At 44.7% G+C, this 17,349-nt stretch overlaps 1 protein-coding gene across 3 annotated transcripts in view; it reads left to right on the top strand.

Annotated features, from left to right (window-relative positions):
- RAB11FIP3 (RAB11 family interacting protein 3) overlaps window positions 1-17,349 on the top strand; it is a 76,659-nt gene that overhangs the window by 23,898 nt on the left and 35,412 nt on the right. For all 3 annotated transcript variants that reach the window (XM_083372761.1, XM_083372762.1, XM_083372763.1), the window contains exons 2-3: window positions 1,785-1,878; window positions 7,134-7,225. In XM_083372761.1, coding sequence (XP_083228887.1) covers window positions 1,785-1,878; window positions 7,134-7,225 — 186 coding nt within the window. The remainder of the gene's footprint in view (window positions 1-1,784; window positions 1,879-7,133; window positions 7,226-17,349) is intronic.

The raw sequence follows: 17,349 nt of genomic DNA on the forward strand, positions 1-17,349 counted from the left end.
CTTTTCTATTTGTTTGTGTGGCCCCTATGGGAAGCTCTGGGTTCTCTTTTGCCCTATTATGCAGAATTGGAATAGTTAAAAAAAAAGGTAATTATATCTCTTTTCTGCTACTGGTCTGTCTCTCTTCCCAGTCTCCTAACCTGTGATTTTTCCTCTTCTCTCCATCTTTCCCCTCCCCACTAATTGCTGCAAGCATTATAAAAGTGTTATTATCTACAGCTGCAGACTCGTGGGGTTGTTGTTGTTTTTTTACTATAAAGTCCCTATAATTGGGGAATCCTGACAAATTGCCTATTCTTTCAGCAAAGCCTCTGCAATCAAAATATTTTTTGAAGGACATTATAATGAAAATGCTTGCATGTTTAAGAAGGGGGGGGGGCACTTTCTGGCTGTCATCGTTTCATGATTTCTCACTATTTATGTAATATGTTTCAAAGCTTTGCAGCTGTTACTACAGTAATCCATACAGTAATTGGCCAGGATGATCCCCCAATTACTAAGGGAGGCATAATCCACCCTTTTTAATTCATGGCTGAAGTGAGGTTGTGTGCATGGCACCTTCACAATCACACTAGGCTGGTGATTAATCTGCCTTCCTCTTTAATCATCTGTTTTTTAGATGAAGTCAGGCTTGATTGGGTTTGCACAACAAGCCATGAATCAGGGTTTAATAACCCATCCGCTGGGTTCACAGAGCACCCTACACAGCCTGAAACCATGGTTATTCTGGCATGAGAAGACTGCTCCGATCGTTAGGCACAGGGAGTCCTCTACTTACGACCACAATTGACCCCAAAATTTCTGTTACTAAGCGAGACAGTTAAGTGAGTTTTGCCCTGTTTTATGACCTTGCTTGCCACGGTTGTTAAGTGAATCGCTGCAGGTGTTAAGTTAGGAACACAGTTGTTAAGTGAATCTGGCTTTCCCCCATTGACTTTGCTTGTCAGAAAGACACAAAAGGAGATCATGTGACCCCGGTACGCTGCAACCGTCATAAGTACATGTCAGTTGCCAAACATTCAAATTTTGATCACTTGACTAGAGAGATGCTGCAACGATCGTCAGTACCAGTCAGTTTCCAAGCATCCAAATTTTGATCCCATGACGATGGGGATGCTGCAAGGGTCATAAGTGTGAAAAATGGTCATAAGTCATTTTTTCCCCAGTGCCATTGTGACTTCAAGCGGTCACTAAACGAACAGTAAGTCGAGAACTACCTTAGTCATTTGAGAAGTTTTTGCTTATGCAGACAAACAATATCTCAATAAAACATTGGCAATAGTAACAAATCTATCAAACAAAAATTTGCTAACTGTACCAGTGCTACAATTAGGAGGAAATGCACATATTGGGAGTATAATAACTGTAAATTTAAGGAAAGATAATGCCAACTTAAATATGCACATTCATTATTTCTGTCCAAGGCAACATTTATATAGTTCATTAAAATAACACACACACACACACAAAAGGAGAGAGAAATCCATTTGACTTCAGTCGAAGCTTGATTTTATGGACTAATTGGAGAGAAAGCGGGTGCCTTTTGGATCGGGGTGTCTTTTAAATGAAATTGATGTCATTTACGGTAAGTCATTGTGTACGTGATTATCTAATGAGTCCAAATTGCAGCCCTTTGTGTTCATTTATCTTTATGAACCTGAAGCACGTTTTATGCCAGTTGCTGGGATTGTTTCGGAAAAGCCGAAATTCACTGTGCAAGGCTGAAGCTTGAATGAAATTTTAATCTATAGCGTGGGAAGTCTGATGTGTGTCTCTGTTTGCAGGTGAAGGATTTAACCAAGTTCCTGGACCCCACTGGGCTTGGCGTGATCAGCTTTGAAGATTTCTGTCGAGGGATTTCTGCAATCAGAAACGGAGGTGGGTTTCTTTTTATACAGGTGGATCAGAAGGATCCACAACTTGGAAGAAGTCCTTCCTATTTCTCCAAGATTCTCATTTGGGAGGAGTTTCATCAGATTGATGGGATATAGATAGATAGATCACCCTTATGGTCATTTTTTTCTCTGTGGGCACAATGGCACACCTTAAAAATGAAATTTAGTTGCTTCCTCTCAAAGTGTACACATACATAACACATTTAAAGTGTACTCTATACAACATATGTATAAACCTACACCCTTATACATAAGTAACATACATTCATTTCGTGAACATTCCCGGCTCTTTAAAGCAAGACGAACAGAGTGGAAGACGAAGCCTATTCCCATTCCGTTGGATTAGGAAGGCGACTGCACCCCAATTTTGGGGGCAACTGGCCAAGGTTTGGGGGGTCTTCAGGTCATATTTTTATGCATCTGGCTTGTTACAACAAACCTTGCGTAATTTTAAACCAGAGTCCCCGTTTTCATAATGATCTGCTAAGCCAAGACTGGACAAAGCCTGAAAATCCTTTTATCTTTAAACACACCATCCAGGCTAGGAGTAAAGCAGTAGTCACCAACCATCAAGGACTGGTTTCGTGGAAGACAATTTTTCCACGGACCCGGGTGGGGGGTGGGGTGGGGGGGAGAAGCAGGAACGTACAACCTAGATCCCGGGCGTGTGCAGTTTTGCTCGCCTGCTGCTCACCTCCAGCTGGGCAGCCCACTTCCTAACAGGCCACACATCTGTACTGATCCACAGCCCAGGGGTTTGGGACCCCTGTAATTGAGGACGTAAAGTGTCCTCTTCCATATTCTCCCAACCGTCTTGGGGAATTTTCTCTTAGGCCTATTAAGCAGGAATCCAGCAGTTGGTGATTTGAACAAACCTCTGTGCTTCTATTTAGATCCTCTGGGGAGATTAATCTCAATTCAGATGCTGGAAGCGGAGACGTGTTCGTCTGGAATAACTAATTAGGCTTGGCATCCGCTGTCATCCACAGTGGTTCAGACTAAATGGCTACTATCAGATGAGAATAAATGGATGATTTAGCTAGGTCTTGGGTGTGTGTGTGAGAGAGAGAGAGACAGAGAGAGGGTAAGAGAGAATGAACGCATGCAACATTAGGATTTGGTTTTCCTTTGGTTTTGATTACTTAGTTGGGAAACCACAATGCGTCTTGATTTCATCTGATACAGTATATTTAATCTCCAAGGACTGGGAGATCTGTATGATCTGTTAGGAAGCAGCTTCTTGTGGACCTTGGGTAGACTTGGGAGCTAAGCAAGGCTGGAGGGGTTTAACGTTTGGGTGGAATACCTCCAGGAACTATCAGGAATATACAGACCCATCTAGGAAGTCAATCATCTCGGCAGAAGACTGGAACAGAGTGCGTGCGAGAAGGGGGCATGGGTGTTCCGTGAGGTTGCCAGCAGCGGAGCTTGCTTTGAAGGACATTTTATCTTATCTCAGCAGGTGGCACTACCTGCTCGGCCTTCTCTGGGCTCAAATGCTAATCAGAGTCTGACCTTGTTAATATCAAATAGGATGCCACCAGGAAATGTCTAAGCTACAGGCTAGCTTGAGAAGGTAAAAGGTGAACATTTCGGGAAGAAAATAATGTGGCCGGTTGGTTGCATCTGTCTTGTGGCCCAGAAAACTACAGATAGCCTTAATAACCCTAACTGGGACGAGACACTTGGTTGTTGAGCAACGTGGCAATTAAGTGAAGACAGCCCCCCCATGTGACCGTGACAACTGAAGTGGCATTTTTGTGGTGGTCCTTAAGCAAGGACCTTAGGGTCATTAAGAGACTTGTGGCTTCCTGCTGACTTCCCCATGGATGTTATTTGTCGGAAGCTGGCAGGGAAGGTGTCCAATGCTGATCACATGACTATGGGATGCGAAGACAGTTGGAAATGTGGGCTGGTCCCTGTCCAAATTTAGACGATGGTTACATGGATGCTGCTTTGGATGCTGTCATTAAGTACCACTCATTCAGCACAGTTGTGAATTTCAAATGGTCATTGAATGGATGCTTATTAAGCGAGGCGTTTGGCTAGAACGAAGGGAAGATATTCTAGTTTTCCTTCTTGCTATTGCAATTGCTGTGCTTCTGGTCTGCTTAGTGTGAAGACGGGCTTTTGTGAGTTGTGTGGTGCGACTAAGGATTGGAGGGGGTGTGAATGCTCTGGGTTGTTGTTTTTTTTTTTAATTGTTCCTTTGGGCAGAAGCACAATCCTGTGGATATTGTACTGGAGAGTTGAGTTGCAAGCTTCTCCTTAGCAACCACGAAGATGTACAACGCACCATCTGCAGTTGCCCCGGGTGGGTGGCTGGAGGGGGAATGAGTTGGTAGTGGTGTGTTGAGCTTGCTCAGTATTCTTTAGGCGGCAGCATGGAGGTGGGTGGGGCGGTTTCTCACATGATGCGCATTCCTCACTCTTTCCCAGTTGCAGCTCCCCGAAGAGGCTGCGATTGTTGGATTGCGAGCAATCAAAACGATGTATCGGGGGCCTGCACAGTAGGGAATTCCTTGAGGATTTGTAGGAACAAAACAAAAGGAGTAAATTAAGGTGGGCAGCAAAATACAGATAGTCCACGACTTATCACATCATTCATTTAGTGACTGTTCAGAGTTGCAACAGCACTGGAAAAAAAATGACTTATGACTGTTTTTCACACGACCGTCGCAGCCTCCCCGCGGTCACATGATCAAAATTCCGACACTTGGCAACTGGCTCATATTTATGACGGTCGCAGCATCCCGGGGTCATGTGATCCCCTCCTGCGACCATCAGACAAGTCGATGGGGGAAGTCAGGCTCACTTAACAACCGTGTCACTAACTTAACAACTGCAATGACTCACTGAAGTGTGGCAAAAAGGGTAGTAAAACGGGGCAAAACTCACAACAACTGTCTCGCTTAGCAACAGAAGTCTGGGGCTCAATTGTGGTCGTAAGTCGAGGATTGCCCGTATTGAAGCACAACCCGGGCAGCGCTGTGATTTTTGTAATGGTTGCACTGCCGTGCTCTCTCCCAGGGCATTCTGGGACTGGACTTAGAAAAATGCTGTGATGAGATTCTTTGTGAGTCATCTTTGTGGTGTCTCAAAAAAAAAAAAAAAAAAGAGGAGGCTGTTTTTAAAATAGCTCTGCCGCTTAGCATAAATTTTGCTCGAAGAAATGCTTCCTATTATTTTTTTCCTGAGTTGCTAAATTGGAATGTGGACGGCTTCATGGAAGGGAATAATTTGCATAGACAGCACATGTGGCTTAAAAAAATCCCCGCTGAAGAATGTAAAGGAAAGTTTGGGGGCCAATTGTTTCCCCAATATCTAATCCAGGCATGGTTTGTGTCGAATGGTTGCATTAAGTATGCTTTGTTAACCCAACCGCTGCGATTGGCAGGCCTTCGTGTACAAATTCTCTACAGAGAAAAGGAGAATCTGTATTTTTCTGTGAAGCTCACCGGAATTAACTTTGGCTGATGGAACTCTATCATTACCTTGGTGGAGCAGTGGGCTAATGCCTCCTTAAGTAACACCAACTGCCTGCAATTAGTGCAGGTTCGAGTCCCACCAGGCTCAAGGTTGACTCAGCCTTCCATCCTTCCGAGGTAGGTAAAATGAGGACCCAGATTGTTGGGGGCAATTAAGCTGACTTTGTAATAATGCCGCTTGGGGTGTGTGTGAAAGCCCTAATAAGCAGAGCTATACATAGAATGAAGGCTACTGCTAAGCTTGTAAGCCGCCCTGAGTCTTCGGAGAAGGGCGGGATATAAATGGAATAAAAATAAATAAATAAATAAATAAATAAATAAATAACTTCTTCTTTTTTATTATTATTAATTCAACTCCCATGCAGTTCTTGTTTCTGGCACCTTGGAAGCAACCTAGTGGGCTTCTAGCTTTTTTTGGTGTGGTGGGCAAGTCAGAGGTTTTGAGAAAATTTAGTGGGTCTCTCACAAAAAGCAGGGGGGGGGTCATAGTGGCCTGACCAGTTAAAAAAAAAATCACCCTTTTCAGTGGGTGGACAATTCCAAATGATGAGCCGAAGACTCCCTCCTTTGTTTTTTTATAAATGTTCTTCTGAGAGGTAGTTTCAACTTGGGGTGCCAATTGGGCCCAAAATATCTGTTGCTAAACAAGTCAGTTGTTTTTGCCTCACTTCACAGCCTTTCTTGCCACAGTTGTTAAGTGAATCGCTGCACTTATTAAGTTAGCAACACAGTTGTGAAGTAAATGTGGCCTCCCCGCTGACTTTGCTTCTCACAAAGGTCACAAAAGGGGATTACCTGACCCCAGGACACGGCCGTCGTAAATATGAGTCTATTGGCAAGTGTCTGGATTTTGATCCACAGGGATGCTGCAAAAACCAGTCGTAAGTCTTTTTTTCCCCCAGTGCCGTTGTAACTTCAAATGGTTATTACATGAATGGTTGTAAGTTGAGGACTGTGTCCTCCACGCAAACCCCACTCCCTTCTAGCACTGATGAAGTTACGTAGTTTGGTTATGAAACGTCTGCCAGAAATATTTCTGGCAGACGTTTCATAACCAAACTACGTAACTTCATCAGTGCTAGAAGGGAGTGGGGTTTGCGTGCCTGGCTGAGGAATTCTGGAGTTCACAAGTCATAAAAGGGCCAAGTTGGAAGACTTTGTTGTTGTTAGCTGCGAAGTCGTGTCCGACCCATCGCGACCCTATGGACAATGTTCCTCCAGGCCTTCCTGTCCTCTACCATCTTCTGGAGTCCATTTAAGCTCACGCCTACTGCTTCAGGGACTCCATCCAGCCACCTCATTCTCTGTCGTCCCCTTCTTCTCTTGCCCTCAACCTTTCCCAGCGTTAGGCTCTTCTCCAGTGAGTCCTTCCTTCTCATTAGGTGGCCAAAGTATTTGAGTTTCAACTTCAGGATCTGGCCTTCTAAAGAGCAGTCAGGGTTGATCTCCTCTAGGACTGACCGGTTTGATCGCCTTGCAGTCCAAGGGACTCGCAGGAGTCTTCTCCAGCACCGTAGTTCAAAGGCCTCGATTCTTTGGCGCTCAGCCTTTTTTACGGTCCAACTTTCACTGCCATCCATGGCAACTGGGATGACCATAGCCTTGACTATACACACTTTTGTTGACAAGTTGGAAGGCTTGGCTTTACACTAATCTAGCTCTCATTCATTGGAGCCACAGTTGTGATCCAAGAATGCTTTCAGGGATCTTTCTCTTTGCAAATTACTTCCCTCTGCTCTTTCGCCAACAGATCCAGACAGTCAGATCTGCCCAATGGGGTACGCTCCCGATGACCCGCCTTCTGCGTGCGCTGATGAATTTGATGACTTCGTGACCTACGAGGTAAGCGAAAACATACCCACCCAATGGCTCTGGGTCATTTCTGTTGGCTTAAGTGCGTCTCATTGGCTGCTTTAGAGAAGGTGAGAGAAGGTGGAGGATGCTTAAGGTGGACCTTATCTCCGATAGCTTCTGAAAGATTTCTGTAGCGGTAGCAGCACTTAGATTTATATACCGCTTCACAGTGCTTTACAGCCCTCTCTTAAGTGATTTACAGAGTCAGCCTATGGCCCCCAACAATCTGGGTTTTTGAATTTTTGAATGGCTTAATTAGCCAAGTGTATTGTACGAAGTGATTTGGGAACTGATTATTGTGAGTAACAGAAAAGCAAGGCTTGAATTAAGTAGAAAATCAACACAGCAGTGTGGAGTTTTAATGAGAACGCGGTACTGTGAAAATTGAGAGAAAACAGGTTTTTCCTCTTCGTGTTTTGAGACCAGACTTTGGCATATCTGGTGAGATCCCCCCAGGCCAAAAAGGCCTTTCCTGCTCTTGTCTATCAACTGGGATTGTCAGGGATTAAACCTGGGCATAGCAGACATTCCTTCACTGAATTATAGCTTATTTCCTAAATCCTGACTGGGAGCAGGTAGAGTTTATAATTACTGGACATAGTGAGCTGCAAGGCATGCACTAACATGCACAGCCCCGGTACAGTTGCAATGAATAAACTACAGTATTGATACGAGAATAAAGATTTATTTTTTTTCTTTCTGCAAAATGTTACGGCAAAGCTATGCTTTTGAATGGTTGCTAAGTTATCAGTCCTAAATTGAGGACTATGTTGTTGTTTTTTGCCTACTCCTGTTTTATTAGGTAGCCTCTGACCTATAGCAGGGATATGTAAGGAGAAAAGTTTGGGCCAATAACCTTTTGAACTGACTTTTAACCCTGGAGGCCAAGCAACAATCAGACGTTGTATGTATCCCTGGGTGCCGCGAATGGGCAGAACTGGAATAACTTCATGGAAGGCAGTTATGTGGGCTAATGAACAGAGGTGGAGAAAGCAAGATGGCTTGCAAATATAGAAAAGTGTGGAGTGATAAAGTAAATCCAGTGTGTGCATACCTGTCTCTCGAGAGAGTTAGCTATAAAGAGAAGCCTTTTTTTCATCACTTCAGCCCATATTTATGGTTTCTTTTTGCTCTGCTGAGAAGAACGGGCTGTTTCACTTTTATTGATTATAGGCTATCAAGTTGCGGCAAAAAAAGATTGTAATGTCCTGCTGACTCACTTAATCAAGCGATAGGCGTGAAAAGTCAGAGAAGGTCCAAATAAACGGATTTATTGCTAAACAGCCTGTTGCACAGGAACCTTCTCAACTTAGGCTAGCACCTGCTAGAAGTTAGATAAGGGACAATGGAATTCAAGTGTGTGTGTTGGGGGTGGACTTAGCTTGCTGGTGGCTACGTAGGGATTCTAGGCTGATCCCTCTTTTCACTCCAGCCCCAGGTTCTGCCACGCCTTCCCCCTAAATCAACAGAAATTCTGGTCCAGTTGTCGCAAGTCGAGAACTCCACATGTGGGCACAGGCTGGAAACAAAGCAGATTAATCTATTTATGCTTCTTTTACACCAGTTTTATAGCATCAATTTCACAGATCTGGGTGCTATGCGATAAAAGCTTCTGATAAAGCAGAAGGCCAACCCCCCAGCTTCCCTCCCCTTCACCCTCATTAAAAGCTAATCAAATATAATGAAATACTTAAATTCTTCATAATGAGCCAGTACTGTGCCTGGCTAAGCATGTGGGCTACTGCTGGTGAGAAAGTGATGGCCCTCCTCATGCTTTTGTGGAGAAGGTTCCAGGATAGGTTTGTCTCTCCTGCTGGTGTTTCCACACTCACACAGTTGTAGGTCCCTCAAATGTAGCTCTTGGCTGGGATCATTTTTGTCTAGTGTTTTAGGAAGAGGCTCTTCAAAGTTCCTTGAGTTATCTCATGGGTGGGGTTTAGCCGAGTAGACAGGTCAGGCCCTGTTCTGTTTAATTTTTTCCTTGCCTACTCATGGGCAGTTATTAAGACCATTGAAATTTGGTCCTTTGAGAATCGAAATCCTGAAAAATACAGGATATTAGTAAGGATTAAATAGCTGTAAGTATTAGGAGGCTAAGGGACGTGGTGGCTCAGTGGGTTAGGACGCTGAGCTTGTCGATCAGAAGGTCGGCAGTTTGGCGGGTAGAATCCCGAGTGCCGCGTAACAGAGTGAGCGCCTGTTACTCGTCCCAGCTTCTGCCAACCTAGCAGTTCGAAAGCACGTAAAAATGCAAGTAGAAAAATAGGGACCACTACGGTGGGAAGGTAACAGCGTTCCGTGTGCCTTTGGCATCTAGTCATGCCGGCCACATGACCACGGAGACGTCCTTGGACAAGCTCTGGCTCTTCGGCTTTGAAACGGATATGAGCACCGGCCCCTAGAGTCGGAAACGAGTAGCACGCATGTGCGGGGGAACCTTTACCTTTTATTAGGAGGCTAGAATCGAGGCCCTTTGAACTATGGTGCTGGAGAAGACTCCTGCGAGTCTCTTGGACTGCAAGGCGATCAAACCGGTCAGTCCTAGAGGAAATCAACCCTGACTGCTCTTTAGAAGGCCAGATCCTGAAGTTGACACTCAAATACTTTGGCCACCTAATGAGAAGGAAGGACTCACTGGAGAAGAGCCTAACGCTGGGAAAGGTTGAGGGCAAGAGAAGAAGGGGACGACAGAGAATGAGGTGGCCGGATGGAGTCACTGAAGCAGTAGGCCTGAGCTTAAAGAGACTCCAGAAGATGGTAGAGGACAGGAAGGCCTGGAGGAACGTTGTCCATGGGGTCGCGATGGGTTGGACACGACTTCGCAACTAACAACAACAACATTAGGAGGCTAGGAAGCAATTTTGGAAGAGGTTCCCCCGGTGGGGAAAAATGAAACTAACACAAACCCCAGGTAGTCCTTGACTTACAGTAGTTCATTTAGTGACTGTTCAAAGTTATAATGGTACTGAAAAAAAGTAACGTGACCATTTTTCACACTTAGGACTTTTGTAGCATCCTCATGATCATGGTGGGATCAAAACTCAGAGGCTTGGCAGCTGACTCGTACTTATGACTGTTGCTGTGTCCCAAGGTCCTGGGATCTCCTTTTGCGACCTTTTGACAAGCAAAATCAGTGGGGAAGCCAGATTCACTTAACAACCGTGTTACTAAGTTATCCACTGTGGTGATTCACTTAACAACTGTGGCAAGAAAGGTTGTAAAATGGGGCAAAACTCACTTAACAAATGTCTCACTTAACAACAGAAATGTTGGGCTCAATTGTGCTTGTAAGTCAAGGACTACCTATAATAGGTACCGTAGTAACCAGGAGAAAAGGGGAAAAAGTTTTTGAAGAGTTTAAAAAAAAATAATAATCCAAATTTTCTGAGTGGGCAATGCTGCCCTCTGCTGGCTGTCCAAGGTATCTGATCTCAGTGATCATCCAGAAACTGCAAAGATACAGTAGAATAAAGTCAGCAACTGTCTGAACGCCAGTGTGTGAAACAACTGTACAATTATCTGTCTGTAATATCTGGAAATGGCTGAACCAAGAGCTGAAAAACAAAACAAACAGTGGAGGAAATCCAGAGAGTTGAGTGGATGGAAATTGTTAAAGGAAAGTTGGATTTACTTACAACTGTTTGCGGGAAATAATACTCTTTTGAACAGAAACAGCAAGGGACCTTGCAGCCTCTTGAAAAGGAACTACCGTAATTTATGGACCACCGAAGAGTTTGTGGATCATACATTGTCAGTTGCAAAGGATTTAATTGGGAGACCGAGTCCATAATCTGATGGTGGATTGTGTGCCTCAAAATTTTTAGGAGATAAGAAATGTATTAATCTTTTAAGTTATACATCACCTCTTCACTAGATATATTGGATTGGCGAGAGAGGTGCACCCAGCATTGGTCCCAAATAGCGAGAGGCACCTCCTGCCTTATAATTAATATTTAATCCATTCATATTACTATTATTGTTAATAGCTGTTAGCTACAGCAGCTAAAGAGAGCCTCCATTTATAAGAGAAGTTTGCCTGTGAGTAGTGGGTGCTGTCAACAGGCCTTATTCATAAGCTCCCAGGGAAGAATCAAGACTAGTTCTTACTGCCAGATGGACAGAATAGGTCTGGATGAATGCAGCAAGATGTGGTCAGGTTTGGGATTAACTTGACCAGGCATGCATGCCCTATTTGTGGAAAGTTAATATTTACTTGATTTTCTTCAAAGACATTTCAGGACTTTGGAACAGCTCACGAGGATAGAAGCTCTCAAGAGTGTGCAAAGTCCATTGCTGTGGGTATAGCTTATTCAAAAGAGATGTGTGTGAAACTCAGAAGGACTTGCAACAAAACCAGTCCATCATCATAGGATGCCCCCAATCCATCCTTCCTTCCTTCCTTCCTTCCTTCCTTCCTTCCTTCCTTCCTTCCTTCCTTCCTTCCTTCCTTCCTTCCCTCCCTCCCTCCCTCCCTCCCTCCCTCCCTCCCTCCCTCTGGGCGGCTTGCAATTCAAAAAAAAATCTGTTGCAATCAAAATACTAAAAACATTTTATAACAACAACAACAACAACAACAATAGAAACATCCAAAACAGCAACCAGGGTACCTGGCTAGTTAGCAATATAGCCAGGGAACGGGGTCCTTGATGGATTCAGCACCAAAGTCTCAGGAACATTATTTTATTTTATTTTATTAATTGAATTTATATACCGCCCTATTCCCGAAGGACTCAGGGCGGTTCACAGGGCAAGTTAAAAACAATACAAAAAGAGAGAATAAAATAGAATTAAAGTAATACAAGCCCACAAAATTAAGATAACGTTAAAATTGAAATTTAAAATTAATTTAATTTAAAATCCCTCAGTCCAGGCCAGACAATTCAAACAACTAGGTTTTTAAGTCCCGGCGAAACGAGCGAAGGTCGGGGGCAGTCCAAAGTTCCATCGGCAGTTCGTTCCAAAGGGCGGGCGCGCTCACAGAGAACGCCCTCCCCCTGGGAATGACCCGCCGGCAATTTCTAACTGGCGGAACCCTAAGGAGGCCCTCCCTGTGGGCGCGCACAGGACGATGGGAAGCTGATACTGGCAGCAGGTGCTCCCTAAGGTAATCCGGACCCATGCCATTTAGGGCTTTATAGGTCATCACCAGCACCTTGAATCAGGTTTATAGGGCCTCTTTGGCTGAAGGGATCTGCACCATGTCATTCTGCTCGATCTCCACCCATCAGGTGGTCCCTCCCTCCTGTGCCCCCCAAATTTCCTCCCCCCAGGTAGAATGTTGAATATTCCGGCAGGCTTATCTAATTTGGGATGGATCAAAACATGAACAGCCTTCCTTGCCAGAAGAACAGCCACCATGCAAGTCCAGCAGTATTCAGAAGACTTCCCACCATCAGACGTGATGGCCCACTGCTTTTTCACTTCTCTCTTTTCTCCCAAGCATCCCTCCCCGCTGGATGCCTAGAAATGGGGAAGTTTCATGAACAATGCCTGTACTCCCCCCACTTTTTTTGTAGTCCCAAAGACCAAGAAAACTCCCTTTAATTTAAGGACTCTGATCAAATGGCAGAGAAAGTGAGGAAGTGAGGGAAGGGAATATCTCCTCCGTAGCTGCTCGGGAACAAAAACTCTTTTCAAGAGTGCCGAGCTTGGTTTGTGCGGGTCTGCCCAGTTCCAGATTTCTGGATTCTTATGTTCCTCCTTTTCCCCGATTCCGTTCGGTAGAAAGCCGGGCGGCTTTCACCCTTCAGGCAGATCCAGGAGCAGTGTTTTGCATTTACAGCCAAAACGGAGCCTTCCAGTAACCACCAGCCACTCCCCGACTTAAAATCCTGCTAGGATGGGCTGTGTGGTCCTTCGTCCAGCCCAGAACGCAGCTTTTTAGGAAGCCCAGTGAAGGTAAACTTGGAAAACCCTTAGTCTGTGCCGGTTACTGGCCTGTGGGACTGCCCATCCTGCTTGGAAAAAGGAATGTTGTTTCTTTGAATCTGCTTAGACAGCGAGTTGCAACTTTAAAATGGATTTCCTTGTTCCATAGCTGGCGCGGGGAAGGTGGGGGGAGAAAAAAAAAAGAGAGAGAAGAATTGACTCTCCGTTCAACGGAGAAACAGGTTGGGTGGGAAATGCCAGTTGGACACCGAGAGGCAGTCCAGGTAAATCATTGGTTTGAAATAGCTGGGGAATTAACACACCGTGGGTCTGGTGGAGGTCAGGAAAAGGGCTGTGCTACATGAAGGAATACATAAGCAAATTACGCAGCGCCGGACGAGGGTTGGAAAACAGCACTTTCAGCCGGGCTTACCTGAGTTGCTGAACCAGGCTAGTTAAAGACTCCGTTGGCATCTGGGTGTAACGCTTGGTGAGTGTGAAGTTTGGTTAGGAGGTGGGTCGAGGTGTGGTGGGAACCCACGACGCATTAATTCGGGAATGGTCTGTGTTGTCAGAACGCCGCGGAGGTTTTTGGAGGGGTTAACCTTTAAGATCCATAGAAAGGACTACTCTCGGTGTAAGAAGCAGGTTGCTGGACTATACCTGGGTGTAGGGAGAGAGCTTGCACCCCGCTGCTTGCAGTTTTTGTTGTCCTGGATTTTAAAAATGGAAAGGTTAACAGCTGTTTTTTCCCACCCGGAGGGAACACATCTTGGCATTTATTGGGGAAGTTGCAGGCTTCGTCAGCTTTCGTCTTTTGTACCACTGAATGTCGAAAGCTCATCAAATGTTAGAAGCGAGGTGGGTGGGCGTCTTTAGAGCCCTTGGCTAGGTGAAGGGGAACTGAAGAAACTTAGGGGGCAAACTTTGCCATTTCTTCCTGATGCAGTCCTGGATTTGGCAAAATAGAATCAGCTCATTTTTAGCATTAGGTGACTTCATGATTTTATTCCAGGGGATGAGTTGTCGAAATTATTATTATTATATAACTTGTGTTCATAAAAGAGGAAACTCAGTCAGCTGAACACTCTGATTGACTGGTACTAATGCTTGACATGGGTTGCTGCCAGCGTCCTAGCTATCAACCAGGTATCTCCTTAAAATGTAAGATGTTCCGAGTAGCGCAGTTTTTTTTGTAGCTTTGCTGGAGTTATTGCAGGAAGCTGCAATTTCTTGATGTATTTTGCAAAGTTTTTGGACATAGTTCCCGGTGCCCCGATGACAATGTGTATCACTGTTACACGTTTCATCCATAATCGTGCCGTTTTGATGGCCAGGTCACGGTATTATGACCTTCGCTCATTTCGCCGGGAATTGAAAACCTGGTTCTTCGAGCTGTTTGGCCCAGACTGAGGGGTTTTAATTAATTAATTTATTGGGTTTTAGCTTAACTTTAGGGACTGTAATTTAATCATAGTTTTAATTGATTTTAATTTTGTATGTTATGTATTTTAATTCTCCCTGTAAACCGCCCTGAGTCCTACAGGAATAGGGCGGTATATAAATTTAAATAATAAATAAATAAATAAATTGTTGTTGTTGTTGTTGTTGTTGTTATTATTATTATTATTATTATTATTATTATTATTATTATTATGTTGAACAGTCAGCCAGATGTTCGGACTGGATTTGGCATTTTTTAATCCTCCTATTTAGTCCTTTTCAAGGACCTGGGATAAGCAGGTGTTGATGTTTTATAGTATGATTATTTCATTTATTTGTATCTCGCCTTTATTATTTTTTACAAATAACCCAAGGCGGCAAACCTTCCTCCTCCTTTTTTCCCCACAACAACAACCCTGTGAGGTAGGTTGGGCTGAGAGAAAGAGGGACTGGCCCAGAGTCACCCAGCTGGATTTCATGCCTAAGGCGGGACTAGAATTCACCGTCTCCTGGCTTTTAACCTGGTGCCTTAACCATCAGACCAAACTGGCTCATTTGCCTTTTGGGTTGTGCTGGTTCTGCTGAGGTGCATGTTTTGCACACAGCCGTCGCTCGTTGGAATACAATAAATGACCAGGGTTGGGTTTCTGCATAGGTTGTAGGAAAGGTGGAGCAGTGGGCTAATGCCTCCTTAAGTAACATCAGCTGCCTGCAATTAGTGCAGGTTCGAGTCCCACCAGGCTCAAGGTTGACTTAGCCTTCCATCCTTCCGAGGTAGGTAAAATGAGGACCCAGATTGTTGGGGGCAATTAAGCTGACTTTGTAATAATGCCGCTTGGGGGCGGGGGGAAAGCCCTAATAAAGCAGGCATATACATAAAATGAAGGGTATTGCTAAGCACGTTGGTTTGTGCTTTAGATTGTAAGCCACCCTGAGTCTTCGGAGAAGGGCGGGATATAAATGGGATTAAAAAAAAAGATGTCTTTTGGGGATTCTTTTTTCCTGAGAACTTTGGGGGTACAGTAGAGAAGTAGCGTGTCTGTCATTAGGACCAAGTTCCTTTTCTTTTTTTGATTCGGGTTTATTTCTTTTATAACTCTCGACTTCTGAGAGGCGAGAACTCCGTATCCCCCATGTCCTGCCTCTCTCCCCTCCACTCATTTTGAACCGAGGCTTTTGTTGAACAATCCCGCACTTGCGGGAAGAAAGGATTTACCAGGGAAGCCGGAATGTGTGGAGTCAGGAGTGTTGCTCGTGCAAAAACTTCCTTTCTGGGGGGGTGGAATCTGTCAAGGGCACGAAGCAGCTGCCCAGGAGAATGGCTGGCCCTTCCTGGAGCTGTAAACGGAGGAGCTGGGGGCAAAGGCGTCTTAGCCAGCTAGGCAACAGTTTCACCGCCTCTTCAGCCTCCGATTTTAGTGGTCCTCTAAGTGAGAAACATGGGTCCTCCTCTATGGAGAGTCTCAGTCATCCAGGTCACGCTTGGCCCAAAGGTGCTTTTTCCCTCCCTCAACCTTCCTTCCTTCCTTCCTTCCTTCCTTCCTTCCTTCCTTCCTTCCTTCCTTCCTTCCTTCCTTCCTTCCTTCCTCCCTCCCTCCCTCCCTCCCTCCCTCCCTCCCTCCCTCCCTCCGTCCCTCCACAACTCTCTGGAACCCAAAACAGCCTTTTAACAAAACATCAGTCTGACGGGATGGAAACTGCAGCAAAATATGGGTGTGCCCAAGCTCCTGGTGCAGAAGGATAATTAATAATAATAATAATAATAATAATAATAATAATAATAATAGTAATAGTAATAATAGTAATAATAGTAATAATAGTAATAATAGTAATAGTAATAATGCTAGACATGATCGAGTTGCTAAACTAATCCGCTGTGTAAAAAATACGACTTGCCTGTGTCTGAAAAGTCGTGGGAACAGAGGGTGGAAAAAGTTGTCGAGAATGAGAGGGTGAAGATCTTGTGGGACTTCCGAATACAGAGAGATCGCCATTTGGAACACAACCCGCCAGATATCACAGTCGTAGAGAACCGAAGTGTACAGCTGATTGATATCGCTGTACCAGGAGATGCCAGAGTCGAAGAAAAATCACTGGGAAAAATTGCAAAATACCGCGACCTGGCCATCGAAACTGCGCGATTATGGATAAAACATGTAACAATGATACCCATCGTCATCGGGGCACTGGGAACTAGGTCCAAAAACTTTGCAAAATACATCAGGAAATTGCCGCTTCCTGCAATAACTCCAGCAAAGCTACAAAAAACTGCGCTACTCGGAACATCTTACATTTTAAGGAGATACCTGGTTGATACCTAGGATGCTGGCAGCAACCCATGTCAACCATTAGTGCCAGTCAATTTGAGTGTTCAGTTGACTGAGTTTCATGTTTAATGAATAAAAGTTATATAATTTATTTATTTATTATTTATTATTAAATTTGTATACTGCCCTTCTCCCGAAGGACTCAGGGCGGTGAACAGGGCACATATAAATAGAAAATACAAAAATTAAAAGAGAATTAAATAATCGCCCAGAATAAAACAGTAGCAATATAAAAACCCATTAAAAACCCTGACATCCCCCATCAGGCCAGGCCAGCTTGTTCAAATAAATGGGTCTTCAGACCGCGCCGGAAGGAGCGAAGGTCCGGTGCCATCCGGAGCTCAACTGGCAGTTGGTTCCATAGAGCCGGAGCGCCCACAGAGAAGGCCCTCCCCCTGGGGTCCACCAGCCGACATTCTCTGACCGGAGGCACCCTGAGGAGGCCCTCTCTGTGGGAACGCACAGGGCGGAGGG

The sequence above is a fragment of the Vipera ursinii genome, assembly GCF_947247035.1.
Source record: "Vipera ursinii genome assembly, chromosome: 13".
NCBI classification, from domain to species: Eukaryota; Metazoa; Chordata; class Lepidosauria; order Squamata; family Viperidae; genus Vipera; species Vipera ursinii.